Source organism: Scophthalmus maximus, chromosome 11 (genome assembly GCF_022379125.1).
Source record: "Scophthalmus maximus strain ysfricsl-2021 chromosome 11, ASM2237912v1, whole genome shotgun sequence".
Lineage (NCBI taxonomy): Eukaryota > Metazoa > Chordata > Actinopteri > Pleuronectiformes > Scophthalmidae > Scophthalmus > Scophthalmus maximus.
The window spans coordinates 7,736,401-7,759,359 of NC_061525.1; the positions used below are offsets into that span (position 1 = coordinate 7,736,401).

Genomic DNA, 22,959 nt, shown 5'->3' on the forward strand with positions numbered 1-22,959 from the left:
AGTCTACCTGCTAATAAACCTCACTGGACAAGACAGATCGCAGGGAGCGCTTTTAAACTGAAATCAAAAGGACAAAGAGCCATCAGAGTAATAGGCAGAGAGTCATTTCCCCATCTAGCTGTGAATTTCTAAACCTTTTCATGAAATGTGGGAGATCTCAGTCTAAATGAAGGCAGCCACACAGGCACAGAACCCATTGGTTTCAGATTTAAATGTCTCCTAAGTGGGAGTTGAAAGTGTGTATGATTAGCGCCACTCACTTTTAAGACTAATAGAGTATGTCGAGCTCAAGCCAGGTGCTCTTGTGCACCTGCATGAGGATGTAGCTTATTTTTGCGTGCTCGGATTCAATTTTTTCAACGGAGACGCGGGTCAAGCCCTCTCACAAACGAAAGCAGCTTTTTGACTGCTGAGGACTATATGCTTGTTGCGGCAACGCGCAACGCGACAGAATCTGTATCTGCTAATGTTATGCGAATTTTTGCCTGCCTGCTGAGGGCAGTTCTGATGGACCACTGATATGGTGAGAGGAAGAGAGAGGCAGTGTAAGCGACAGCGGTGCAAAGAGCGCTGCACACAGCAATGACGCAAAAGGGCAAAACATCTTTTACGTTACTATGAAAAGTGTTAAACATTTTCGGATCCCGGCAGGACAAATAAGATTATGGTGGGCTGCCGAATTTGTTGCGATGCGCCTGTTTTTCGGAGGAATCCCTGCCACAGAAAAAAAGCTCTGTTTTTTAATATTTGAGCCTACTTTTCCCTGATTAATGTCAAACTGATCTTTATCTATTGTGAAATAAGTTTTGAACCTCCCATCATCCTGATGAAGCTCGTGGATCAATTTGTGAAATTCTCCATATTTTTTTTTTTTTGAAGCTAGGCTTCATCTGAGCAGCACAGAAGGCAACTCCAGTTATTACAGATGATGCCGACTAGTAGGGAATTTGATGAACCTCATTAAGAGCATAGGGAGAAGGAGACCAGTAGAAATCCCAAGGTTAGGGAGGGCGCACACATCTAAGAGAGCGAGAAAGAGAAGGAAAAAGAGAGAAGAGAGGTAGGGTGGAGAACCAGGAGGGAGGGGGAGGGGGGCACCCACTCTTTTACATCAGACTGACGCACGAGTGCTGACAGAGATCAGATAGAAAAGGCCACATCCCTCTCCCCCTCCCCCCCTGAGTCAACTGGAGCATTGGTTGTGCTGACGTGGCTGTGGAGTGCCAACCTTCCAGAGGAAGCAGCCACGGGAAAAACATCGGTCCTCCTCCACAAAACAGCAGGCTGCCACTGAGCCAAGAATAGCCCCAAACAAGCTGCCCATTCTGGCCGAATAAACAGAGGCAAGGTAACACTACTGGAGCACCTTCGTCTCCCGTCAACATCACATAACCCCTGTTTGCCTCCCTGCCTCCTGTGGCAGGCCAACAGCATCTTAAACTCTTAACTGGTGCACTCGTGTGAGTCAAGAGGCGGCTGGAGGTTAGGGCGCGGAGATAGAGATAATTGTTTGGGTGAAAAAGCGTAGAGAGAGAGACTCATCAAAAGGCCAGACGTGTCCACACACATAAAATACTCACACAGATGTACTGTTTCCTCTGCAAATGGATCATAAAAACAAGACTTGAGTGGGACTTTACATGGGTCTTCTAAGGCAAAGTGCAAACAGGGGGAACTTTGGCAGCAACAAACTGCCAGCTTTAATCAGATGTACAAATAAGCCCTCAATTAGATACGGAGAATAAATAAGAAGCAGGGAAAACAGGCTAGACAGCAGCTGGCTGGATTAAGACAAGGGCGTGAAAAAAAAAAGAGAAGAAAACAATAAGAAAGGCACAAAGCTGGAGAGGGTATGAGCAAGACAGAGGCAGAAAGATAGACGGCGTGGTGTCATACGGGAGCCCTTGATGAGCTCTCAATGGTAACATGATGAACTGTGAGCCTGTAAAGATGGAGCGGGCGAGATTATTAATCAGAGCTAATAAATTGTCTCCATCCACAAAGAGGATAGGCAAGGGAAGGCAAGCGGGCTGGCTGACAGAGGTTAATAATTACAACCAATCAAGGGAAAGAGGCTACTTATAATTACTGTCAATAAAACAAAAACAAAATCTGGGTTAAAACCCTATATACTGTGATTTTTTTTGTGATGAGTCTATGGCAAATAGTTGTCTTTTTGCATGGCATATGTGTCTCGGATGGATGAAAGATCTACCATCAGCTAAGAGTGTATTAGTGTAATATTGTATTCAAACAATATGAAGCCATGACCAGGCTGCCACTCTACAACACGCCTGTTAGCATCCAGCCACCACCTATCCAGGCAGATGGAGGAGGGAAGCGAGAGGAAAAAGAGGAAATGGGCAGTGTCTATTGATCACTGTGCAAACCTGGAGCCTGAGGGAAAAAGCTGTACAGTAAACACTGGAACAATTTAATTAGAACGGCTATTTTTCTTTCGGCTGTCAGTGGACTTTGCCTGAATTCCTGATATCTCAAGGCTCTGAGTCCTGCGCGGTTCTTGTAATCCCACCAGTGTGAGTGACGTTTAGAGGAGGGGAGGGAATCGGTAACCTTCAAGCCTGTGCTTATTACAGAACATCACACGCTGCTGCTGCTCTCAGCCAGACGAACCCAGAACAAGAGAAGGGCCGTGACCACGGGGGCAAGATTCTTTTTTTTGCTCAGTTCAGAATATGAACTCACTGTCTCCTGCTTTGACGGGGAGTTAACTTCCCAAACCCAGTTATATTGATCATATTAAACAAATGATGAGTGGATATGAAATCACCTGGCTTTGGACTTTTCACCCCTGACTTTTTTGAATGCCCCTCATCATCTATACCTCTTCTCCCTCTCCGTGTGTATCAATGCAGCAATGGGAGAATGAGTCACAAGCTCAGTCCTTCATAGAGCTACTCACTGCATAAGCTGTGAATGAACGGTGCCTGTGTGTGCGCGCGTCCACACTCACACGTCTGTGTACATGTCCTTGGAGTTAGGTGGGGGAGGCAATGAGCATAAAAAAGATTGTGCTAATGTGGCGTATGTGTCTGATGCTTGCAGCCCAAATATGTGAACCATATGTTGTGAGATGTGTTTGGCAGAGGGTGCTGGGGGTGAGGAAACATCCAGCCACACCACAATTGTGCACATGGTTTTAGTCCTAATGGATTTGATCATGCAAGCACATGCAATTTTATATGCTGCGTTCTCACAGTTAAAATAATTGACCGACCACTGTCAGCGCAATACGTTTTGCCACTTGTCCCGAGTACAAAACTGTTCCGTGACGTTGTGTCCTTGCTGCCCGCTCACTGCCCACAGCTACGTAGGATAAGAAAATAGACAAGTGGGAATTGTGAACAGAGAGGGGGAGAGACAGACTGTCAAAGAATGCAACGAGCGTCTGGATGAATAAAGAACGGATATGGTTTTGGGAAGCCGATGCCGATATTTTTATAGTGTAGCTGCTCTGAGTGTGCGTCTCTCCCTTATAAGATGATCCAATATGTATAGGTACATGGGCCACGAAACGATACAGGGAGGATTTTTTTTTAACATATAACAATTTGATGTAATTTGATTTTGTGCGATGCGATGGAAGCATTACTTACTTTCAAATAGATATTTCATTAAACACCAAGGGTCTTTTGTTACTGCCCAGTTGCCTTACCTTGGCAGTTAGTTAGGAAGAGAAATATGAAAAAAAATAAGTCTTAGCCACTAATAGCCCCCTTGCTTGTGCTAGCTGTGCTAGGATAAACAGACTCCTCCTTCCCCACCGTCTCATCAGGTCAGTGTTAACGTTTGTCGTAAAACGTCCCTGCCTGGGTTTGTGGTGGAACCAGACCACTAGTATGAGCCTTTGGCAGACATATCACTGTTTGTGTTTATGTTTGCCGATATCTGTCTGAATAAAAAATGCAGAAAGATGTGCATTTATGTTTAGATTATACCGCAAAATGAATGTTGATTTTCTTCAAATTCTATATATTTTGTTGAATTTGTTTTCTTTTTAATATCCAGCCTCAATTACATTTCTTTGGCAGAAAAGTTTGATGATGACACAAATTGGGTTAGCTATCTCGGCCAATGTATTTGTATCACAATTTTATCACAATTTTGTCCCCCCAATATCAGCAGGCCCCCAAAATTCTGTATTGATCAGGCTCTAGTTTATGGCTCTTTTGGCAAAGTAACATCTCTCAGGATTGTTTTCAGGATTCAATCCACATAAAAGAAAAACATAAGACTTGTGCATTGGCTGTACAGATCAGATACAAACTAATTTTGTCTTCTAGCATAGTTGGACAGAACAAAGAAGAACCAGACCAATCCCAATAAGGTGAATGCTTCACTCTGTGCTGTGCGCACACGGTCCAAAAAACTCAAATTTGCCTTGAACAGACAAATTAAAGAAAACGTCTATTGCAGCAGGAGAGCTCTCTAAAAGTAAGTTACAGAGGATTTCTCAGACTATACTAGTGCATTGACAATATGGATTACCCCCTCACTACACAGTCAAATCAGATGTTCAGCAGTGCACATCCTGGCTGCTCAGTTTCAGGCTGAGGGGACATGACAGCCCAAAGTCCCTCAGATAGAAAATAGACTAAGCACATCTGCTGCACAATCAGGAACAACATGAGGAGTTTCACAGCTATGGCATCAGAGAGGAGGGACAAGAAGACAGATGGGCTGGCTGACCAACCAGTATCTGTAATAAATCTAACAGGGAGTAAAGCCAGAGAACACTGGACACACACACACACACACACACACGCACGCACGCACGCACGCACGCACGCACGCACGCACGCACGCAGTCTCCAGCTCCCGGTTGGGATGCCAGAATGGCTGCCTTGGTTTTTGTGGGAGAAAGCACATCTAGATCAGGCTCAATAAGCCCAGTGGAACTAGACAGTGTCAGCCATCAACCAGAGACTGAATCATCCAAAGTGATGTGAATCACCGGCATGCTAAGTCAGATAAAGAAGTGGATCTAATCAACCCAATGGTCCTGATGCCGACTTGCGTCATCAGTTACCAAGCCTGTTGTACTGCTTGGTGCCAGTGATATAGCCTTCAAATCTCCAGTGGCAATTGCTGAGAAAGGCCGACCCTGTGAGCTCTGGGCTGAAGCTATGAGGGCATGTCCACTCACATGCTGAACTCCTATTATGGCAAGGAGGAAAGCGGGCAAGAAGTTGCTAAATGGCCACTCTGATTAGTGCCCCTCCTCTAAGGTGGATATAAATAAAAAAGAAAAGCCTTTTATAAACTGCACTTTACAAGAATGACTCTTTGTATTAAACGACGCTCTTACGCACATCCAACTGCTAAAAATACACGATTGAATACACAAATGGTTAGTATGTACTGACAGGTACAGCAGGACTGGTTTTGTAACCGAGTCATACGGTACCTGTCAGTACATACTACGGTTTGAGGTGAGGGCACAACACACAAGTGAACAGGGACAGTGTGCTGTTGCGAAACACACAACAAATCAAAGCACCCAACCACCACATGCGCATACATGCATGCATGCTCGCCCGCACTCCTCTTCCTCCCTCCTTGCACGGCAAGCGGTGAGTCATCCCTCTATTCACGTCACAGGGAGATGAGCGCACCCTGTGACAGGCCAGTTAGTAGCAGACACACTGATCTATGTGGCACCTCTCTCAGCTCTTTGTTTCTCCTCTGATGGAGAGACTATGTATGCTCGCACCCCATTAAGAGCGTTTACTCAGCTAGTAATGGGGGGCCGTTGGGGTAGCTCAGTCAGGCAGGAGTAGGGAGAAGAGCCCCAGTGTGAGTAAACTGTATGATGGCTTCCTGCCTGGGCAGCATCACTTTATATCACTGCATCTGCTCCATTGTCATCGAACCTGGGTGCCTGAGGCCTATTGCACAGGCCTATTGTCCTGTCGTCATTCGTATATATCACAAAGCAAAGTCAAAGTCTACAGACAAGAAATGCCTGAGCAGTTCAACAGTGAGATAGTGAGCACTTGGATTCATGCTAAAATGTTGAGCTGTGAACTATCAAACATTATTCACTCACAAACCTATAATTATGCTGACAACCTTTATTTTTCTTTATCAAAAATAAATTGAAAATACGAGAGGGGGTATAAAAACGGTGGCTGCGAGCTCACAGAAATGTAAGTGGTGTCGACGGAGTAAGCCATAAACATAACAAATTATTTTCAGATCAATGTTTTCCTGAGCAACTACATTTGATCATAATCGTTAACAATTATGGGCCCAGAGCTCTACCTCCTACAACTACTCCAGCTGTCTTCTGTTCACAATGTCAGCGACGTGTTGGAGCCAGACTTCATTGTTGCTGTCAGAAAGCCAACACAATCACCAACAAGTGAGGGAAAAGGAAATGACAGGCATGGGGACAAATAAGAAGGTGTAACAAATCTTACTGCAACACCGTCCACCCCCTCTACCAAGACACTGTAATTTTAGCATCTTTATTTCACATTGTTTTGATAATATATTGGTACACGGTTATTTTTATCACCAGTCAAACTAAACAGAATAGCAGAAGGAGGATTTTTTTTTTTAGGCCCAAGATGCGCATAAGCCTAGTTGTTGCCGTTATGGTGCATTTTGTTGCTTTTCCTTGGGTCTGACAGAAAAGTTTGTGTGTCGTTATTAGAGGCGTGGAAATTTCTCGATTCTGAGCCGCATCTTGAAAGATAATGTCTTGAGGCAGAAAAGTCACTAACTGTAAATTTGAACCCAGTTTTTGAAATTATGCAAGACTGTGCTGTACATTTCAGGATTCTTTTAAGCATTATAAAACTTAGTGTTTTTTTCCCCAAAGCATCTTAGCCGAATGTAAAGAGGGGGAAAAAGAATGAGAATTCTCTTCCACAAGATGATCTGATTCATGGTAGGCATCAGTGAACCACGTGGAGGTAAGGTAACGTCTTATGCCTCAGGCACACTACACAATTTTCAAATTCGTTAGTTCGCTGCACCGTGCAGTCATTGTGCTTATTCACACTACGTGACACATTGGCAACAGGGGTTCACACACGACAAGATCCGTCACCAGGAGAAATGTGTCCAAACTACATTTTGTCACGAAAACACACGCGAGAAGTGAGACGAGAAAATACGCCATACACGCAAACCAGGAATTGTCTGTCCCTTTCACGATAAGAAACGCGTCATTGAGAAACTGTGGTGTTCAAGATATTGCAGAATACTCTTATGTTGAAAGGTCAGAAACAGGAAGTAGCATGAGCGGAAGCTCTGTGTGTCGACAACGAGAAATAACGCAAATAGTCTGCGCTGTGATTTGTTCAGAAACACAGCAAGGCGGAGAATATTGGTGAAGTGTGTTGTTGCACTACAGCTCCTCCCCTGGGCTTCCAGGTTTCACAGCTCACACTACAGTTGGGTTCCCCGACGTGTCCAGATATTTAGCCTGCTAGATATCTGGCAGGCGTTGGCCAGGCCTCGGTGAGTCACTTTGATCTCGTCATTGGTAGTTCACACATAGCGATTGAGTGCCGATTAGCAAGCCCTGATTTTACGCTGGTTTTTTCTCCGATTTGCGCGAGCTCCAGAATTTGTCAGGGAGAGGAAAATCGGGCTTAATTTGTCTAGTGTGAACTCAGCATCACTTGAGGTGAAGAAGAAAAAGAGTGGAAAAGTGGCATCTCCGTCTGTTTTGTCTGAACATGCTTGGAGAGGTAATAGCAATCTGTTTTGCACAACATAAAATAAAAATTATATGTAGCCAGTCTATCTTAGTTTTCCATGAATATTAAATTTGCAGTTGCAGCCCCTCCCGTCTCGACAGTCAGTGGTACCTGCAAACAGTGAATCACACCAGCAGCAGATGGAGGAGGACCGACTGATTTTTTTTTTCTCATTTATTTCACCGTCATTTTATACTCGTTTCCAGTGAGACATTGAGAGTATACAGTGACTTTGCTGATGTAAACTTCACCGTTGCTGCTCTAGAAACAACATTTAGTTTAACAGTTGTTTCAAATAAAAAATCAATTCTAATCCCAAGGAATGCATCAAGACTCATTGATAATCATTTGAAAATTGAACAGTAGCTAATGGACACGGGAGCTGCCTTGAGACTCAAACCCCTGGTTGCTGTAGCAGCTGTACTATTCTCTATATTGACTAAAAACATCTGATGCAATTATGTCATTAAGCAACCTGAAAGCTATTAAGACGTGAGTGACATCCTGTCATCGTTTCAATAAAAATACGTCAATGCATCCTGGTCAACCCCTCCCCCGTTCCCTTTTCCACAGCACAAAAAGCTGAATGAGTTTGGGTGAAGCTGACTGTTGAAAATAAAGGGGCTGAAGCAAAAATTAGCTCTGTCCATCAGAATATCATCTATTATGATCTACACTTCTTTAAATTACATTTCTTGTTAGCTGAAAGAGCTGTTTGCAATGTCATAGTTGGATGACAATTTTTGTAGGGGTTAATAACAGAATTTAAAAGCTTTCTGATTTGTCATAATTATCTATGTGCACATAGATTTTTTGCGAGTACATTTAAGAGGGGGAGAAAATACATGCTGACGTACATTTTAATAACCCACGCATGAATGAACAGTAAAAAAAACAACAATTCTGCTCTAGTTTGTCCCCTTCTTTAAACACAATCCATGTGTATGGCTGTGTATTCTTACAGATGACCATATTAATTGCCCGCATTAACTGATTCTCAGCAGATTTTTAGTCAAGACAGTATTTTTTTTGAGTTTTTGTTTTACGTGTTACATTTTACATATTGTATTTAACATGTATTCATAATGAGTATCCTTAGATCATACATGGTATGCTTTTTTGTAAATACACATTTTATTCTATTCTATAAGTTAATCTTCTCATTATTACTGTTCCGTCATTTTACTTAATTTTGGCTACAACGGAGCTGCAAAAGTTTTTTCACAGTATTATACTCGTATAACCTGTTTTATAATAAACATCTTGATTCTTGAATAACGTGTGAAGAATTGACTGATGTTATGCGTAACAGCAGAAAAAATAATTGCACTGAACATCGGTTTGATAATATTTATATATGATATTTCTCATTTACTGACTCACATATTATTGTGATATACCTCAATATTCGGAAAATGTTACTCACACAGTGATATTCACTTCTGTAACTGCATTACCAAGATTTCCTGCGGCCCGTTAAGATTTTAAGCCAAGAAGGCGTTTTTCTTGCCGTCACAATGCCCTGAAACTGAAATATGAGTACGTCTACTCTCATTGAATCTCTGCTTTGCAAAGGTGCTTTCCCAATGAATAAATTGTTCCTCATTTCACAGTCTTCATATTAAGAAAATGCCCTTGAATGAAACTCGGTTAACATAGTGTCTTGTTGCTTTTGCGGTTGCAATACAAGTCACGATTTTAGTGGGAGTGGTCCTATTTGCATTTAATTTTCAATGAAAAATACACAAAGGGGAAATGTGTTTTTTGCCAGAGTCTGTACCACACAAGCACAATACCGGTCATGGGGGGACGACAACACATAGACAATATGCTTGCTGCCGAGAACTGTATACTTTTGTCAGGTGAATGCCACGTTATGGATATTTTAAGGGGACACCGTCAGTAGCTGGACTTCTGTGAGGGAAGGAGTGAGTAGGTGAGTGTGACAGAGAGAGAGGGGACGACGACAAAGAGTGCTGCACATAGCTCTACTATGAAGCAATGGTGCAAAGACAAAGTTAAAGATCCTTTATGGTCAGTTAAAAATGTTCGTAATATAATGAAGCTGTGGTGGGATAAATTTCTTTTCATTGTGTGTTGTGTTTTTTGTGTCACTTGGCAGAAATTCACAATCTTTTCTTGTACGAATAAGTTATAGGAGTTCGATTTTGAACCTCCTCTTTTTACAACTGAATTTTTTGACTTAATGCATTCAAATCGAGAATCACACTGAAAGGAAATGCATGTAACAACAAAGCATCTTTCTTACCTGTGATACACTGAAACTGACCATCCTCTCGTCGTATAGTGAAGGCCTCACCTGGGTTTACCTGCACCAGGATTACCTGTGGAGAAACGCAGAGGACTCATTTGACAATCTTAGTTAAGGTTTACACTTGTTCTACAGTAACTAGCTCATTCAAGCATTTTGTACATGGACAACTCAACATGTTGGCATGTTCACACATTCTCCTCCATGGCTCTCCCGTGTACAAAAGCAGTAGCAATGATGGTGGTTGGTGTTAAAACTGATATGTAGTTGACATTGGCAGAGCCATATATGAGCAAAAGAAACACAGTATCAATTAGAACCAAAACTGCTGTTAGTACAAGGGCTTCAACCTGCTTAAAATATGTGCAGCAGACTATGCAGCTGGGGGGACACACAGGAATTAAACTGCTAAAAATAACAATTTCTGTAGATTTATTTTTTCATATGGGGCAGTAAATGTGATGTACCAACAACTGTGATACATAGATAATTTAATCGATTAATGTGACACACAAACTCATTCTAGATCAACTCTCGGTGCCATATTCAAGCTAAATCATCCAAAGTATCTTGGTTTGATTGTGAAAAAGCCACATAATAAATATAATAACAAATACCGGTACATCTTCAAATTGACTTCAAATGTGAAATCATAAGTTTGTTTTGTTTCTACAAATCATATTACCGACTTGGTAAATGAACCAATAACTGGAACAAGAGAGAAAAATAATAGTTTGGATTCAACATCTAATTGTGGTTAAACCCCATGAGTTGAGTGTCTTCCACAACAATATATGGAAACAGCTACTAAACTTTAGATTATTCTGATAAAATAAAATTTAACCTGGGCCTGGTGTAACTTTACCTTTATCTTTTCCAAAAGTGATTATTTACCAAAGTCAATGTAATTTTCCCAATTTTAAAGTAGACATAATAAACAGGAATAACCTATATAACCTATAATAACCTATACTCCAGGAATATTCAACAGATGTTGCCAATTCGACAAAACAGGCTTTTGACATAACAAAAACTAAAAATATACAAATTAGCCTCTATGTCTGAACGTATTGATTGTGTCATTATTTCCAATTAAAACCCAACTGCCCATACCTCGTAGTAAAATTCAAAGTTAAAAAACGACCTACTCAAAAGCTTTATATGCATTTTCAAGCTTTAACCATTATCCTAACAGCTCTAAGCTATCTTCATCTTCATCAGAGTTCCTCATGTTGAATATTAACAGGTATATGCTGCAACCTTACACTGAGTCCTTCTTAAGCATCAGAACTGAAGGCTAACAAAAAAGGTGCATTTTTGTCGAAGAAATAAGCGATTCAAACCATTCAACAGCTTTTCACTCACTATTTTCTTTTCTTATTCACTTTCATCAACTAGTCAGCTAGTCTCGATAAAATCCTCCAAATTATCTCCAACTCATCAGTCTCTGAATTTATCTTATAAAATGCCGAGACGACACACATAAACCGTGTGTGAGCACCAGTTACCTCACTCTTGTGGAAGTCGCTGTCATAGAATCTACACTCCTCTGGCAAAGGGCTTTGGCCACGGCTCTCTTCAAGCACAGAAATCATCAGCAACTCCATCTCTGACACTGCTCCCATTCATGTGCTCGGCAGGGAGAGGAACGAGCCCTTTGACTGCCACACACGGACAGACGCGCATATGTTCCTACACACCCACACAAGCAGCGTCAGCAGCAAGTGTAGATGGTGAGGGGGGTTGGGGTGGTGGGGGCAGGGGAGGTCTGATTGAATCAAAGTCTAGGCACTTCTCAGTCGGGTGCATGTATATGTTTGTTTTCCACCCCCTTCTGTGTGAGGAAGACACCGCTCCTAGAATCAATTCTGTCTTTTCCAATTTGATCTTTACACTGAAAGTTACATTTGAAATCCATACTGTGCCATTCACTGCATGTTAATGAAACCAAAAGGAAGGAAATCTTGCTTGCAAAAGATCGGACCGCTACTTACTGTTGCCCGCATTGCTTGTTCTCATTCAGGCGCCGCTATTCACGCAGTCACAGCGAAAGGAAAAGATGCTCCAGGGTCTACCAGACCCTCCACCACTTCACCCAACCCTCATGAGAAATCACATGACCGGCGAAGCTAACACATCTGGCTGGGCTGATTCTTTACACCCTCCGCTTCCATCAACTCTCTGCGCAAAGAAAATGCTGGCAAGTAACGTGGCGTGCAGCAGGAGCTCTGCAAGCATATGGGGCTCTGTCTCTTGCGCTGGATGTAGCCTTCACAGAAAGTGCGGCGTGAATCTCATGTTTGCCTCGCCTGGTTCAGCCTCATCTGCTCCATAGCGGCACTCTCTGCAGCAGGCGGCTCGTTCACTCTATCCTCTAGCTCCAGTGCAGCCTCCCCTGCCGTCAGTATCCACAGCAACCCCTTCAACAAATAAGCCACAGCGATATCCGTGCTAAAAACCTTCAGAGAAGGGACTGAAACCTGATCAGCAGTGGCCACTCTCCGTAAAGGGAGGCGAACGAACCCAAGAAAACGAGACCAAAACGGAGAGGGACTTTGGATGGTGCCTCAGTTTGCTGTTCAGTTTTCCTTCTTGCCTGTGTCACTGACTGTGTGCCTGTGCCGGCTCAGTTAATGCCTGCTGCGCTCCTTAATACTTAATTTCAATAGCATTCCATCAGGGTGTGATCATAGCACAGCTGAGCCGACGACAGTGGTATAAGGGTTCCATGGCGTGGGGAGTCCTTTGTTCTTTCCTTTTTTCTTTTTTAACAACAACAACAACAATGGCGTGAGGGAGCTGAGCGACCCACGCAGCATCTGAGGGCTGACACACACGACTACGCTACAGTCCCTCTCCCTCCCTCCCTTTCTCTCCCTCCCCCTCATACACTCTCTCGCTCCCTCTCCCATTCACACCGCGACATGACATACACCCTCTCCGAATGCTTTGATCGATGCGAGAGGAGATGAAGCGGTGAATAGTCGCAGCAAGCCCTGTTTATTGTGTCGCTGCACAAATAGTGTCTCTGTTTTGACTGTCGAGCGAGCTGCTTTGTGATCTTTGGAGACAGTAGAGAACTTGAGGCTCCAAATGCTGGCGACAATTGCAGCCTCAAGTTCTCTACTGTCTCCAAAGATCATAAAGCAGCTCGCTCGACAGTCAAAACAGAGACACTATTTGTGCAGCGACACAATAAAAAGGGCTTGCTGCGACTATTCACCGCTTCTGTAACATCTGTCCCCATTAATTTCAACGGATCAGTCCTTAAAGTGACAGTGTTGATCACTCGATCAGCATGTGCCAAGTTAACATACCGTGCGTCACTGATACTGCTGCACACCGGGTACATCCAAAATCCTCCACAAATTGAAACCCTCTGCTTCGTTTTACTCTATGAAATAAAAGAAGCTGGATTTATGGAATTTGATAAGTAAATCAGCAAGCAGAAAGGATCACTGCCCTAATGCAATAGGCCTATGAATTGGGATGTATTTAGAGAAACACCAAGTAAAATGTATTTTAGAAGAAGAGTGTTGGGCATCTTTTGTCTTGGTTATGTTGACAATATAGTGAATTTAAGTTGCTGGGTTTATTTTTTTGATGTTTTTTCATGCACCAAGTGAAATTTTGATAGCGCCCCCTTTGGTTTGATTCAAATTTTATTTTAAATAATAATAATGAAAAAATGCTATCTAATTTGATAGTGACAGAAAACCAAAGCAAAGAATTTGGAACATCAACTCCAGAGATTCTATTTATAGAACTACAGACAGTTCGGATAGCATTCCGCAGCCTCAGCAACCAAATTAACAAAGTAATAAAAAAAATGATACCATCTTAACTCTTGCAAAACAAGAAACACAATGCAGTACCAATGAAAGAGTAAGCACCTTTTTTAACACTTGTTGCCTTTCCCCCACATATTCACTGCAACAATAGAGGCAGACAATCAACAACAATTTGCATCAACAGCCGGGTATTAAGAACAAGGTCTAGGCCCAAATGTTAGGTTGTTTTTCCCTTTCAAAGATAAAATTACATAATAGTGTGCGGTGATAAGTGTTTTTGGACAGGTTACTAAGATATTGTTACGCATTTTCATACATAAACATAAATACAAAAAAAATGTGTCTTCACTATGAGGAATTGCCTCATAATGTTACATTGATGTCAGACAGTCAACAGAAGCAAAACCTCTGGTTCTCTCAGTTTTTCAGCAGCATTGTCTACATTTGGCCCCAAACATTTTTTGTTTTCTAAAATAGAGACAAAAAAAATGTCAACCACTGCTGGGAAAATGTGCAACAGTGAAATATTAGCAAATTTTGAGAATACTAGGGTTCCTATTCTGATAGCTCTACTTTCCTGAGGCACCTGTCAGTCACAATTAACCTTGTGACACATGCAGTCAGACAGTGACTCTGAGCTAAAACAAAACAAGGGCCTGTGTTAAGGGGTGTGTGTTGTTTCATGTTCCAAGTGACACAGTGAAATAACATCTGTTAAGTCCAGTTGGAGGAAAGTGCCCTGCTTGTCACTTGTATATAAATGATTGGCTAACGCAGTGCCTTTCCAAATGACAGAGGAGGTTTGACTTTTCCTTTTGCGAGACGTCGCAGCAGTGGATAAGCCTCATAAACAGTGCTGGGATACTGCAAAGGTTACTATTAACACAGATGACTAGACAATGCAATGTACAATGGCTTCCTAGTCACATTCACAACATGGATGATCTTTTTTTAACAGAGCACTGGGTGGATGAAACCATGCATTAAAAGAAGGGGAACAGGGATTAATTCATAGAAGTTTGTCCGAAAGACACAAAAGATATTTATCTTGTTCCCACCACTTTAAAGATTTATGTCCTTGAACAAGCCCTGTGGGAGCGCGGATCAATTAGTACACACTGTCACACTGGTGGCCACTGCTGTGTTTTATTACCCAGGAGAATGGGCCGCTCCGTGCGTTCATGGCTGTTAGCTCTGACGTTTCTCGGCCGTTGGTGACTCAGTTCAGGTTTCTCACTATTTGTTCCTCTTAATTGTTTGCTGTGCGTTGATGTGACACAGCAGCTGGGTGTACAGGAAACGGGAGCCAAATGACACAGGGAAAATCCTGCCAGTGTTGGAACTAGCCAGGCACTAACACTGTCTCCCTTCAGCTGATAAGTGTGCAATTATAAAATCGAGGCAATTTGATGATTTCCCACCCTCCGTAGTCCCTGAGAATTGTTGCATGAGGGGATAGCGGGATTGAAACAGGCAGGGAAAGATCTTTTAATGCACGTCCATGTAAAAATGTGTTATCTTCTTCGCAATATCATATCACAAAGGAGATACTCTGTTATTTGTATTTATCAGAACAAACGCAAAATGTTATTGAAGCACAGAGTCATAGTCTTAGTGCAGTTAGGATCACTGTCCTGCTTAATACCAATCAGTTTCCAAATGAATAAGGATGTCAATGGCTAGAGGATTTTACCCAAGAATTTGCCTTATTTGGCTCTTGCCTCTGGTCTTGATCCCTGTAACAGTCTGATGCTACAATCACCATGCTTCCCAGTGGAGCTGGTTTTAGATAGGCGATAGTCAGTGGTAGTCCTGATACAAAGATTTCCACTACAGTTTGAGTATTTATTTTTTGTTAAAACGGACCACAGAATCTTTTGGCTCAGGCCAAAAGATTCAGAGTACCTTCCATCTGGATCCTCAACCACAGAGCCCAGACTTGTGAAGTTCGGTACTCCTTGTGGCGAAACCTCATCACAGTGAGGACACTTTGTACTTCTGTTAGAGTTGTCCTTGTCTTCCAGGTCAGATTCCTGGCCATGGGTCTTTCGAGCCTGAACACTGTGTTTGGTGAGTCCAGGTAGTCTCACATTTGGTCATTTTTTAGTGATGATGTCTAATGTGATCCTCTTGGATATAGACAGTGAGAAATGTTGACATTTGATATAAAAGTGTTAGCTTGCAGAACAAATATTGATCAACTACAGTACTGGTTTTCTGTAACCGTTTCAATAGACTAGAAATGAGTATCAGAGTGGTGCTCGGATTGACCGACCGACTGATTTACTTAATAATATATTCAGTACTTGTGTCTGCTCTGTAAATTGGTGCAGTAATAATGGTATGGTTCGTCTCCCTGAGAAGAAAGTGTCCTAAACACTGCTGAGTCACGCACTGTCCACCTCCTCACAATAGCTGACAAATAGCGTGCTCACCCCCATCTTCAAAGATGATTCAGTGGCTGACGAGGAGAGAAACAGAGTGGGTTGCATTTTTGTCACAGCATCTCAGGCCCTCTGGCAACTTCTGAGGGGCACATGTCCAGGGCCCTGTCTCCTGTGTCTGGCTGTAGCCTACAAGGCCAGCACTGAAGACGGCGGGAGCGAGGTCTCACTATTCAACAGTAACATTAGCCCACGCATGGCACGCAGCCACATGCAGACCACACACTCGCGGCCGTGTGCTCCCCGTTCAATTTGTGTCGCTGCTATTCAACGCAGATTGTTCTCACACACGACCGGCGCAAACATTGGGTTTCGGATTTTCTGATGTCAGAATGAAAAAAGGTGCTCCAGAAAGACCTTGTAATGATATATACTTCCCCAACGGTTGAATGGAAAGGGTTTCTAACAGAAACTGCACAGCAATAAGTCTGTATCAAGGAGTGTTGCTCTAAGAATAATCAGAATTTTTAATTTTTAAATTAATATTATCATCATTATTATCATTTACAGTCTGTCAGGTTACCAAGACCTAAAAACCATCAAAGCAGAGGAACATGAAAACACAAGGACAAAGAGCTTGAAAACATTGAACGGCAGGTCTAATGAAAAGCAGTAATGAACAAAATGGAAGAATGCATACATAGCCATCAGCACAGACAACAGCTAAGTGCATAAGCCATTAGCTAAGCTTAAACATGGACAGAAACACATTGATTCATCTGTTACCAATTTAGCTACAAACCAAATGGCAAGGGCAGGGAAAACTTTGGGGGGCGGGGGCTTAAAATGGATGGAAGCAGTGAATCATACTGTACCAAAAGTCATCTCTAAAAAGGAATCATCATCTCAGGTAATGACCTCAAGACAACAGTTTCCTCTCTGACTCAGAATAATTGGTCCAACAGAGCGTTAATACCAAGCCAACACTGGGATAAGAAGAACAAAGAATGAGGCGTCCTTGTGGCTTCTCCAGCTAAAAGGTCAGAGACAGAGGGGTCAGCCATCGCTGTGAATCCTCTTCACTGTCACCACAGTCCTGCCTCGTTCTGTCGGGCCCGGACCCCTCCAGTGGTTCTTGCTCCTCACTCTGTAGCTGTCATGTTGCTAACACACCTCTTCAGACACACAGCACGCATGAGCTACATCTTAGTCGTGGCAATGCTCGAGGAACAATCCTTGAAAAGCAAAACGGAAGGGCCTTTTTGTAATCACAGGTGAACCGGGAGTCAGACAGACATGACTAAATCAGTCAAATTAAATAACAAAAAACACTGCGTTTAATGCAGGTTTCGGGTATGCAAGCCAATATAGCTTAAAGATAAATAAATCAGACTGGTTGAGAATCAAAAGATAGTGGTGCTTCATTTCAGAAGCAAAGATCATTCAATACAGACATTTAAAAACCTAGTTGGGACAAATTACAACTAGTCTCTGTGCTCCAGAGTCTCAAGCATATGTGCTTGTTTATGACCCACCATAAAAAAATGATAAATACCAAACGGGAAGTCAATCTGAGGCAAGTGAACCATGCTAGTGATAGCAAATGCACACTCACTCGCAACTCCTCAACATCTGTCCAAAAGATCATATGACGATCTTTTGGGATAGAATCATGATCTGAATCACGATTTTTCTAACCATCTAGGCTATCTCAACAAATAAAGTGAGCGTCTTTTTGGCAGAAAAGCTAATGATAGCAACACCAGCACAATACCAAAGCTTCCACAGTGATTGTAGTGATCATATAGTTATGCTGTCTGCAACAGAAGTGGAATAAGGATCCACATGATTTACTGAAGGAAATACATTACTCTAGAGTAATACAGAACTAGTCCCCCCCCCCCTACTAATCTCGAGTCTCTGGATTACTTCTCTCTGGTTCATTTCTGCAGTTAAGACGTCAGGGGGCGTTCAGAGCTCATTTTTACTCGTCAACAATTTATTTCCTCTTTTGCAGCTGTCGTCAGAGACTCCTGCGCATTAAACTGGACAAAACAACCACTTTCATGGCTGATTAACTGTGAAAGACTTGCTGTACAAGGACATCTAAACGCTACATATAACCCACAATGTAACACTCTGTAAAATACTGTAATCACGCTGGTACTCTTTCCATTAAAAAAAATATTTTCTGTTGGTTATAATGAATGAAAGCGCAGTTTTCTTTAACAAGACTGTCTTGTATCAGAGTTATTACGGTATCCGCATTCTCCAGAGCGGTGCACAAACGTCCCCACGAACTGTAGGATTTCTCTGAAAATCAGATCATCTTCCAAATTAAGATTGTGCACGGTATAAGATCATCAGATTGCCCATCCCCTCCCATACAGCACTGTTAAAACAATGAATGATAATGACCCTACAACTGCTATGCATAACATCTCTGGCAAAAATTCCTGTAGAAGGATAAACTGAAACAACTTGAAATAAAAATATTCTTTACATTTTTGCTGATTTCCAATTGATAATATTGTTTCTTAGCTAGTGAGATTACCATTCCCTACATTCTGTTTAATGTAAAATTTAATTTTATTGATCATAGCACATTTTTAAAAAATTGTTTTTCTATCCAACTGTAGATTGTGTATGTGGGTATTGATGTGTCTGAGAGGGAGGCACAAACACCCCTATTGCAAAAAGAAGTCATCATGCTGTGGCTCAAAGAACACAGATACTGTTATGTTTTGATACTTGTTATTCTTCTTCATAGGAACACATTTCAGTACGTTTCAGCGATCATGAACATGCAGTGCTCCAAATTGGTCTGAGCAGCAGGGTGGTAATGATGTAAGCCAGGAAGCAACAGACACATTTCATTCCTCTCGCTCTCACGGAGCTCCGTAAACACTGACTTGGGACATGTTCAGATAATCAAGTAACCATTGTGGAACGTGGTAAGGTAACTGAATTCCAACACCCTCACGGCAAAACAGCACCAGAAAAAAATTTGATCTCTATGTGAACAAAGCCCGATTCAGATGTGGGACTTTCCACTGCGGAAAAATGACAAGACGGGTGGAAAGGCCTGTTATAGGGCAGGGCTAATATTAGCAAGCCTTATCTGGACAAACTGCATAAGGCTGAGGAAATTACGGAAAATATATCACTGTGGGTTCAAGCTATACCCCAGGAAGTCACGGAAACTTAGGCAAATCGAACTGATGGCCATCAACATGACAGGGAAATCAGCCAGGCTTGTCAGGGCTACTCAAACTCACTTCGATACTGACAAGATACGATGGGCGATAACACCCCATATCCTGTACCCATTCAGCAAAGGCTGCTATCAGAACTGAGAGAGATGTGGTTCATAAGAAACATGCACCTGTTGCCTGTGAAATATGTTGCATGAGCAACTCAAGTGTGAAGTGAACACAGCAAATCTGCTTTGGTTGTTTCATTACTAAATTGAGTAAAAGAAACATATCTGCATAGTTTGACTATTATCTAAAACAATTCACCAGAGGCTTTGGGTTTCACAAGCGGTAGATACTATAAAAGCTGCAGTCAATGTAAATGCAACAGAAAACAGCTTTTCACACTAAATCGGATTGAGTTTAGAGCACCACATTAGAGAAGGTCAAAATTTTCCTGAAAATACAGCCAGTTTGAGATATTTTAATCTTTAAATGTAGTCATCATTCCAATACTGTAGCAAGGCAAGGGGGAAATATACAATAAATTAAATCAATTCATATCTTCTTTTTTAAACATCAACATTTTCATCAGTCATTATATTGCATCATGCTGGCTTTAAGACACCTCTTGGATGTATTATTGCTTGACACACGTAATCCTCGCTCCAGCCTCTGCTGGACTACATATGAGACCGAATACCACATTAGTGTTTCCCTGCTGGTGCTAGTGCTGGACAAAGCATATGCCTTTTCACTGCCCATAGTGTTACTGTTGAGTAAGTGCTGATTATGATGAATATGGTGGCATTATAAGGCATCAATATTACTGGCTTTGCAAAGCAGTCGTTTATTGCAACCACTTTAACAAATATTTGACATTTTCTGCACAAACAAAAAGCTAACACACGCTATTATGCCTTTGAGCAGAGAGACATGAGAGTAGACCGGTGTACCTGCTGGGGGCCATCCCCGTTGACCATGGCTGGGGGTGATGGAGCCAGGATTGGGAGTTCAGGGCTGAGAAGCTGGCCGGACTCCAGAGGTGGGGTGTGGTCTGCCATGTCTCCCTCATTCACACTTCTGAAGAGGTACTCCTGCAAAAAAAGGCACAGTCGTCAACAGAGTGTTGCAGGGATGACACAAATTTGTAGACCAACCCGGAATATTAACAGCACACTGGTTCCCCAAAGAGAGTTTTTTCCACTGAATGGTACAAAATATCTTTAAAATGTTCTTCACATGCTGCAAGCATTTGTGCTAATATTAAAACCAAGTGACTTACTGAATTCAATAAAATGTTAATAGTTTTAAGATGTGAAGGTCGGGCAATAGGGAACATACATCTACTGCCATTTATTGTTGCTGGATTTTCTTTCCTTAGGTCTATAGTTAGTGATATAAAACTCTGACACCACCATCATCGGGCATGAGGCAAATATCCTCTAACTGCACAGTTGTTTTCAGTACTTTATGGTGCTGCTGTAAACGGTGGTAGAGATTCATCGCGCTCGAACTTTAAGTTGCAACCTGTTTGCGGCATTCTCTACACATCTGAAACTTTGAATCCAAACCATATCCAAATGATCGAGCCATTATTTTTCAAATTTTACTAACCAACTCCCCATTCGGCTGCTTGCCTTTCATTTGTGTCTGTCTCCGTGTTGGTGCTGCATGCAAGACTTGTGTGTGAGTGAGCGTGTAGGGGAGGGGCAGTTATTGGTTTCGCTCAGAGAAGAAGGGAGGCGGGGCAAAGGCAAAGTTGTGTGTGAGGGTCAGACAGGCAGAGGAGAAATAGGCGAACTGGCGGCTTTTCATAACGTTATTGTCCTATCCTATATCCTGTTTGAAAATATATCAATATATTTTAAAACTCGCCCAGCCCTACAGCCCACTTGCTTACTCTGAAAAATATTTTCTGATGGCATCAATGAACAGCCAGGTAGGCTGGAACCAGCTGTTCCTTCCAAACTTAAGAGGCCTGATCACAGACCAACGAGAGGATTGATGTTCATGTTCTTTTATCGGATATAAACATGGCACTTAGTCTAAGTGATTGGAAACTCCCATCAGTACCGTTGAGGGAGTCTGTTGTTGATTACTCCCGTTTGGTTCTTGTCAAAACTAAATGTTGCATGCACCATTAAAATGGAACTTATATGAAATCATAAAATCAAATGGCAAGCCACTGACCAAGAAACAGAAGCTTGTCTGAAGCGGTCTTCAAGGGAGGAAGAATTTTTGAATGAAAATGTGTTCTCTCAAAGGTGAGGCAATCTCAATTATTATTGTATGAACAACGATTAACCATTATATTTGTTCTCACAGCGAAATCACATTGTTAACATTGCAAAAATATCATAAAGCTGAGCGTGGTGGCGTATTAGGTCTATTAAATTCAAGCAATCAACAAATGCAGATCAACTAAGGATTATACATAAGCTCAAGTCAAACCCTATGAGAGTGTCCACAGAAGATAGTGCCTTCTAAAACACTGCTACCCAGTAAGACCAAAGGGGCCACAATGAGGACTAAACACTTGTTTGGGAAAAACTATTGTAGAAGCAGAAGGATCATGTCGCAAGTAAAAAAAAACAAAAAAACAGAACACCATGAGGGAAATGTAACGTGTCCTTGAACCTAATTAAAATCTAGCGCATGCGCCCCTGCACCAGACAGTGATCTGGCTTATCTGTTAGCTTTAGCCCCTCCCCTCCTTGAGCTTAAACAACAAAGTCAGTTTGCAGTGTGATGGTCAATGAACTGGATTTGAGGAACTATTGCTAGAGTGGAGGACCGCCATGAGATTAACCAACTATTACTTGCAGTCTATTACTAGCAGTTTAAAGATGTTCACGTTAAATCTTAACGTTGTTTATCATGAACACACTTTCACAGCAGCAGCCTTGAGGGTCAGGGAGAGGAGAGGTATTACGGGGTGGGTCTCTGATCACGGGCCCATCTCCTCTTTCCACTTTGCCCCTGACACATTTCGAAAACACAACTTTGCGATTCTATCCACACAAAGAAACTTAAGATTTTGGCCGTTATCCTCCGATTGTTTACAAACGTGAAAGTCATTTTATTAGGGTGAATGAGTCATTTCAATACTTATGAGTGAATTTTACTTGCAGTGCCTTCACTGGGTAAATACAAGTTTCTGATATGTAATCAAAACCCACCACCGCCTCCTTAAAAAACTAAACAGTAGAAAAACAAAAGTGACTGGTGTTCCCTGGTTAACCTGGTGTCAAAGTGCATTACAGCAAAGCCTGTGCACGTCCTCTCCTTGTGCGACTTCAGAAATTGCGGCAGCATCTGCCGTTGGCCTGATTTTACATCACATTTGAATGTGCCGGAGAGACCAGCTGTTTCTCAGTTTGGGTTTTGCTGAAACGGGGGGGGGGGAAACATCCTGCAATGGTTTTGAAACAACGGGCTGTTGCATCGACCCAACACTTCTCCTCCACTGTGAAGCAGACGGACTCAAGTGTATAATGAGTCGGAGGAGTTGTGTCGTGAGTTGAAAACAACTACAATAAATCCTAGATTGTAGACAACACCTCTGAGCTGAAACCCTTGGAG

The 22,959-nt window shown here is 42.2% G+C and overlaps 1 protein-coding gene across 4 annotated transcripts in view; it reads right to left on the bottom strand.

The window, feature by feature from the left end:
- Positions 1-22,959, bottom strand: part of fndc3a (fibronectin type III domain containing 3A) — a 44,666-nt gene that overhangs the window by 20,530 nt on the left and 1,177 nt on the right. For 2 of the 4 annotated variants that reach the window (XM_035623868.2, XM_035623867.2), the window contains exons 3-4: positions 20,331-20,471; positions 10,003-10,078 (exon numbers count right to left, since the gene is read on the bottom strand). In XM_035623868.2, the coding sequence (XP_035479761.2) occupies positions 10,003-10,078; positions 20,331-20,438 (184 nt within the window). In that variant the 5' untranslated portion in view covers positions 20,439-20,471. Of the gene's footprint in view, positions 1-10,002; positions 10,079-11,513; positions 11,646-11,999; positions 12,630-20,330; positions 20,472-22,959 lie in introns of those variants that run through there. The other 2 variants (XM_035623869.2, XM_035623864.2) reach the window with 2 other exon arrangements.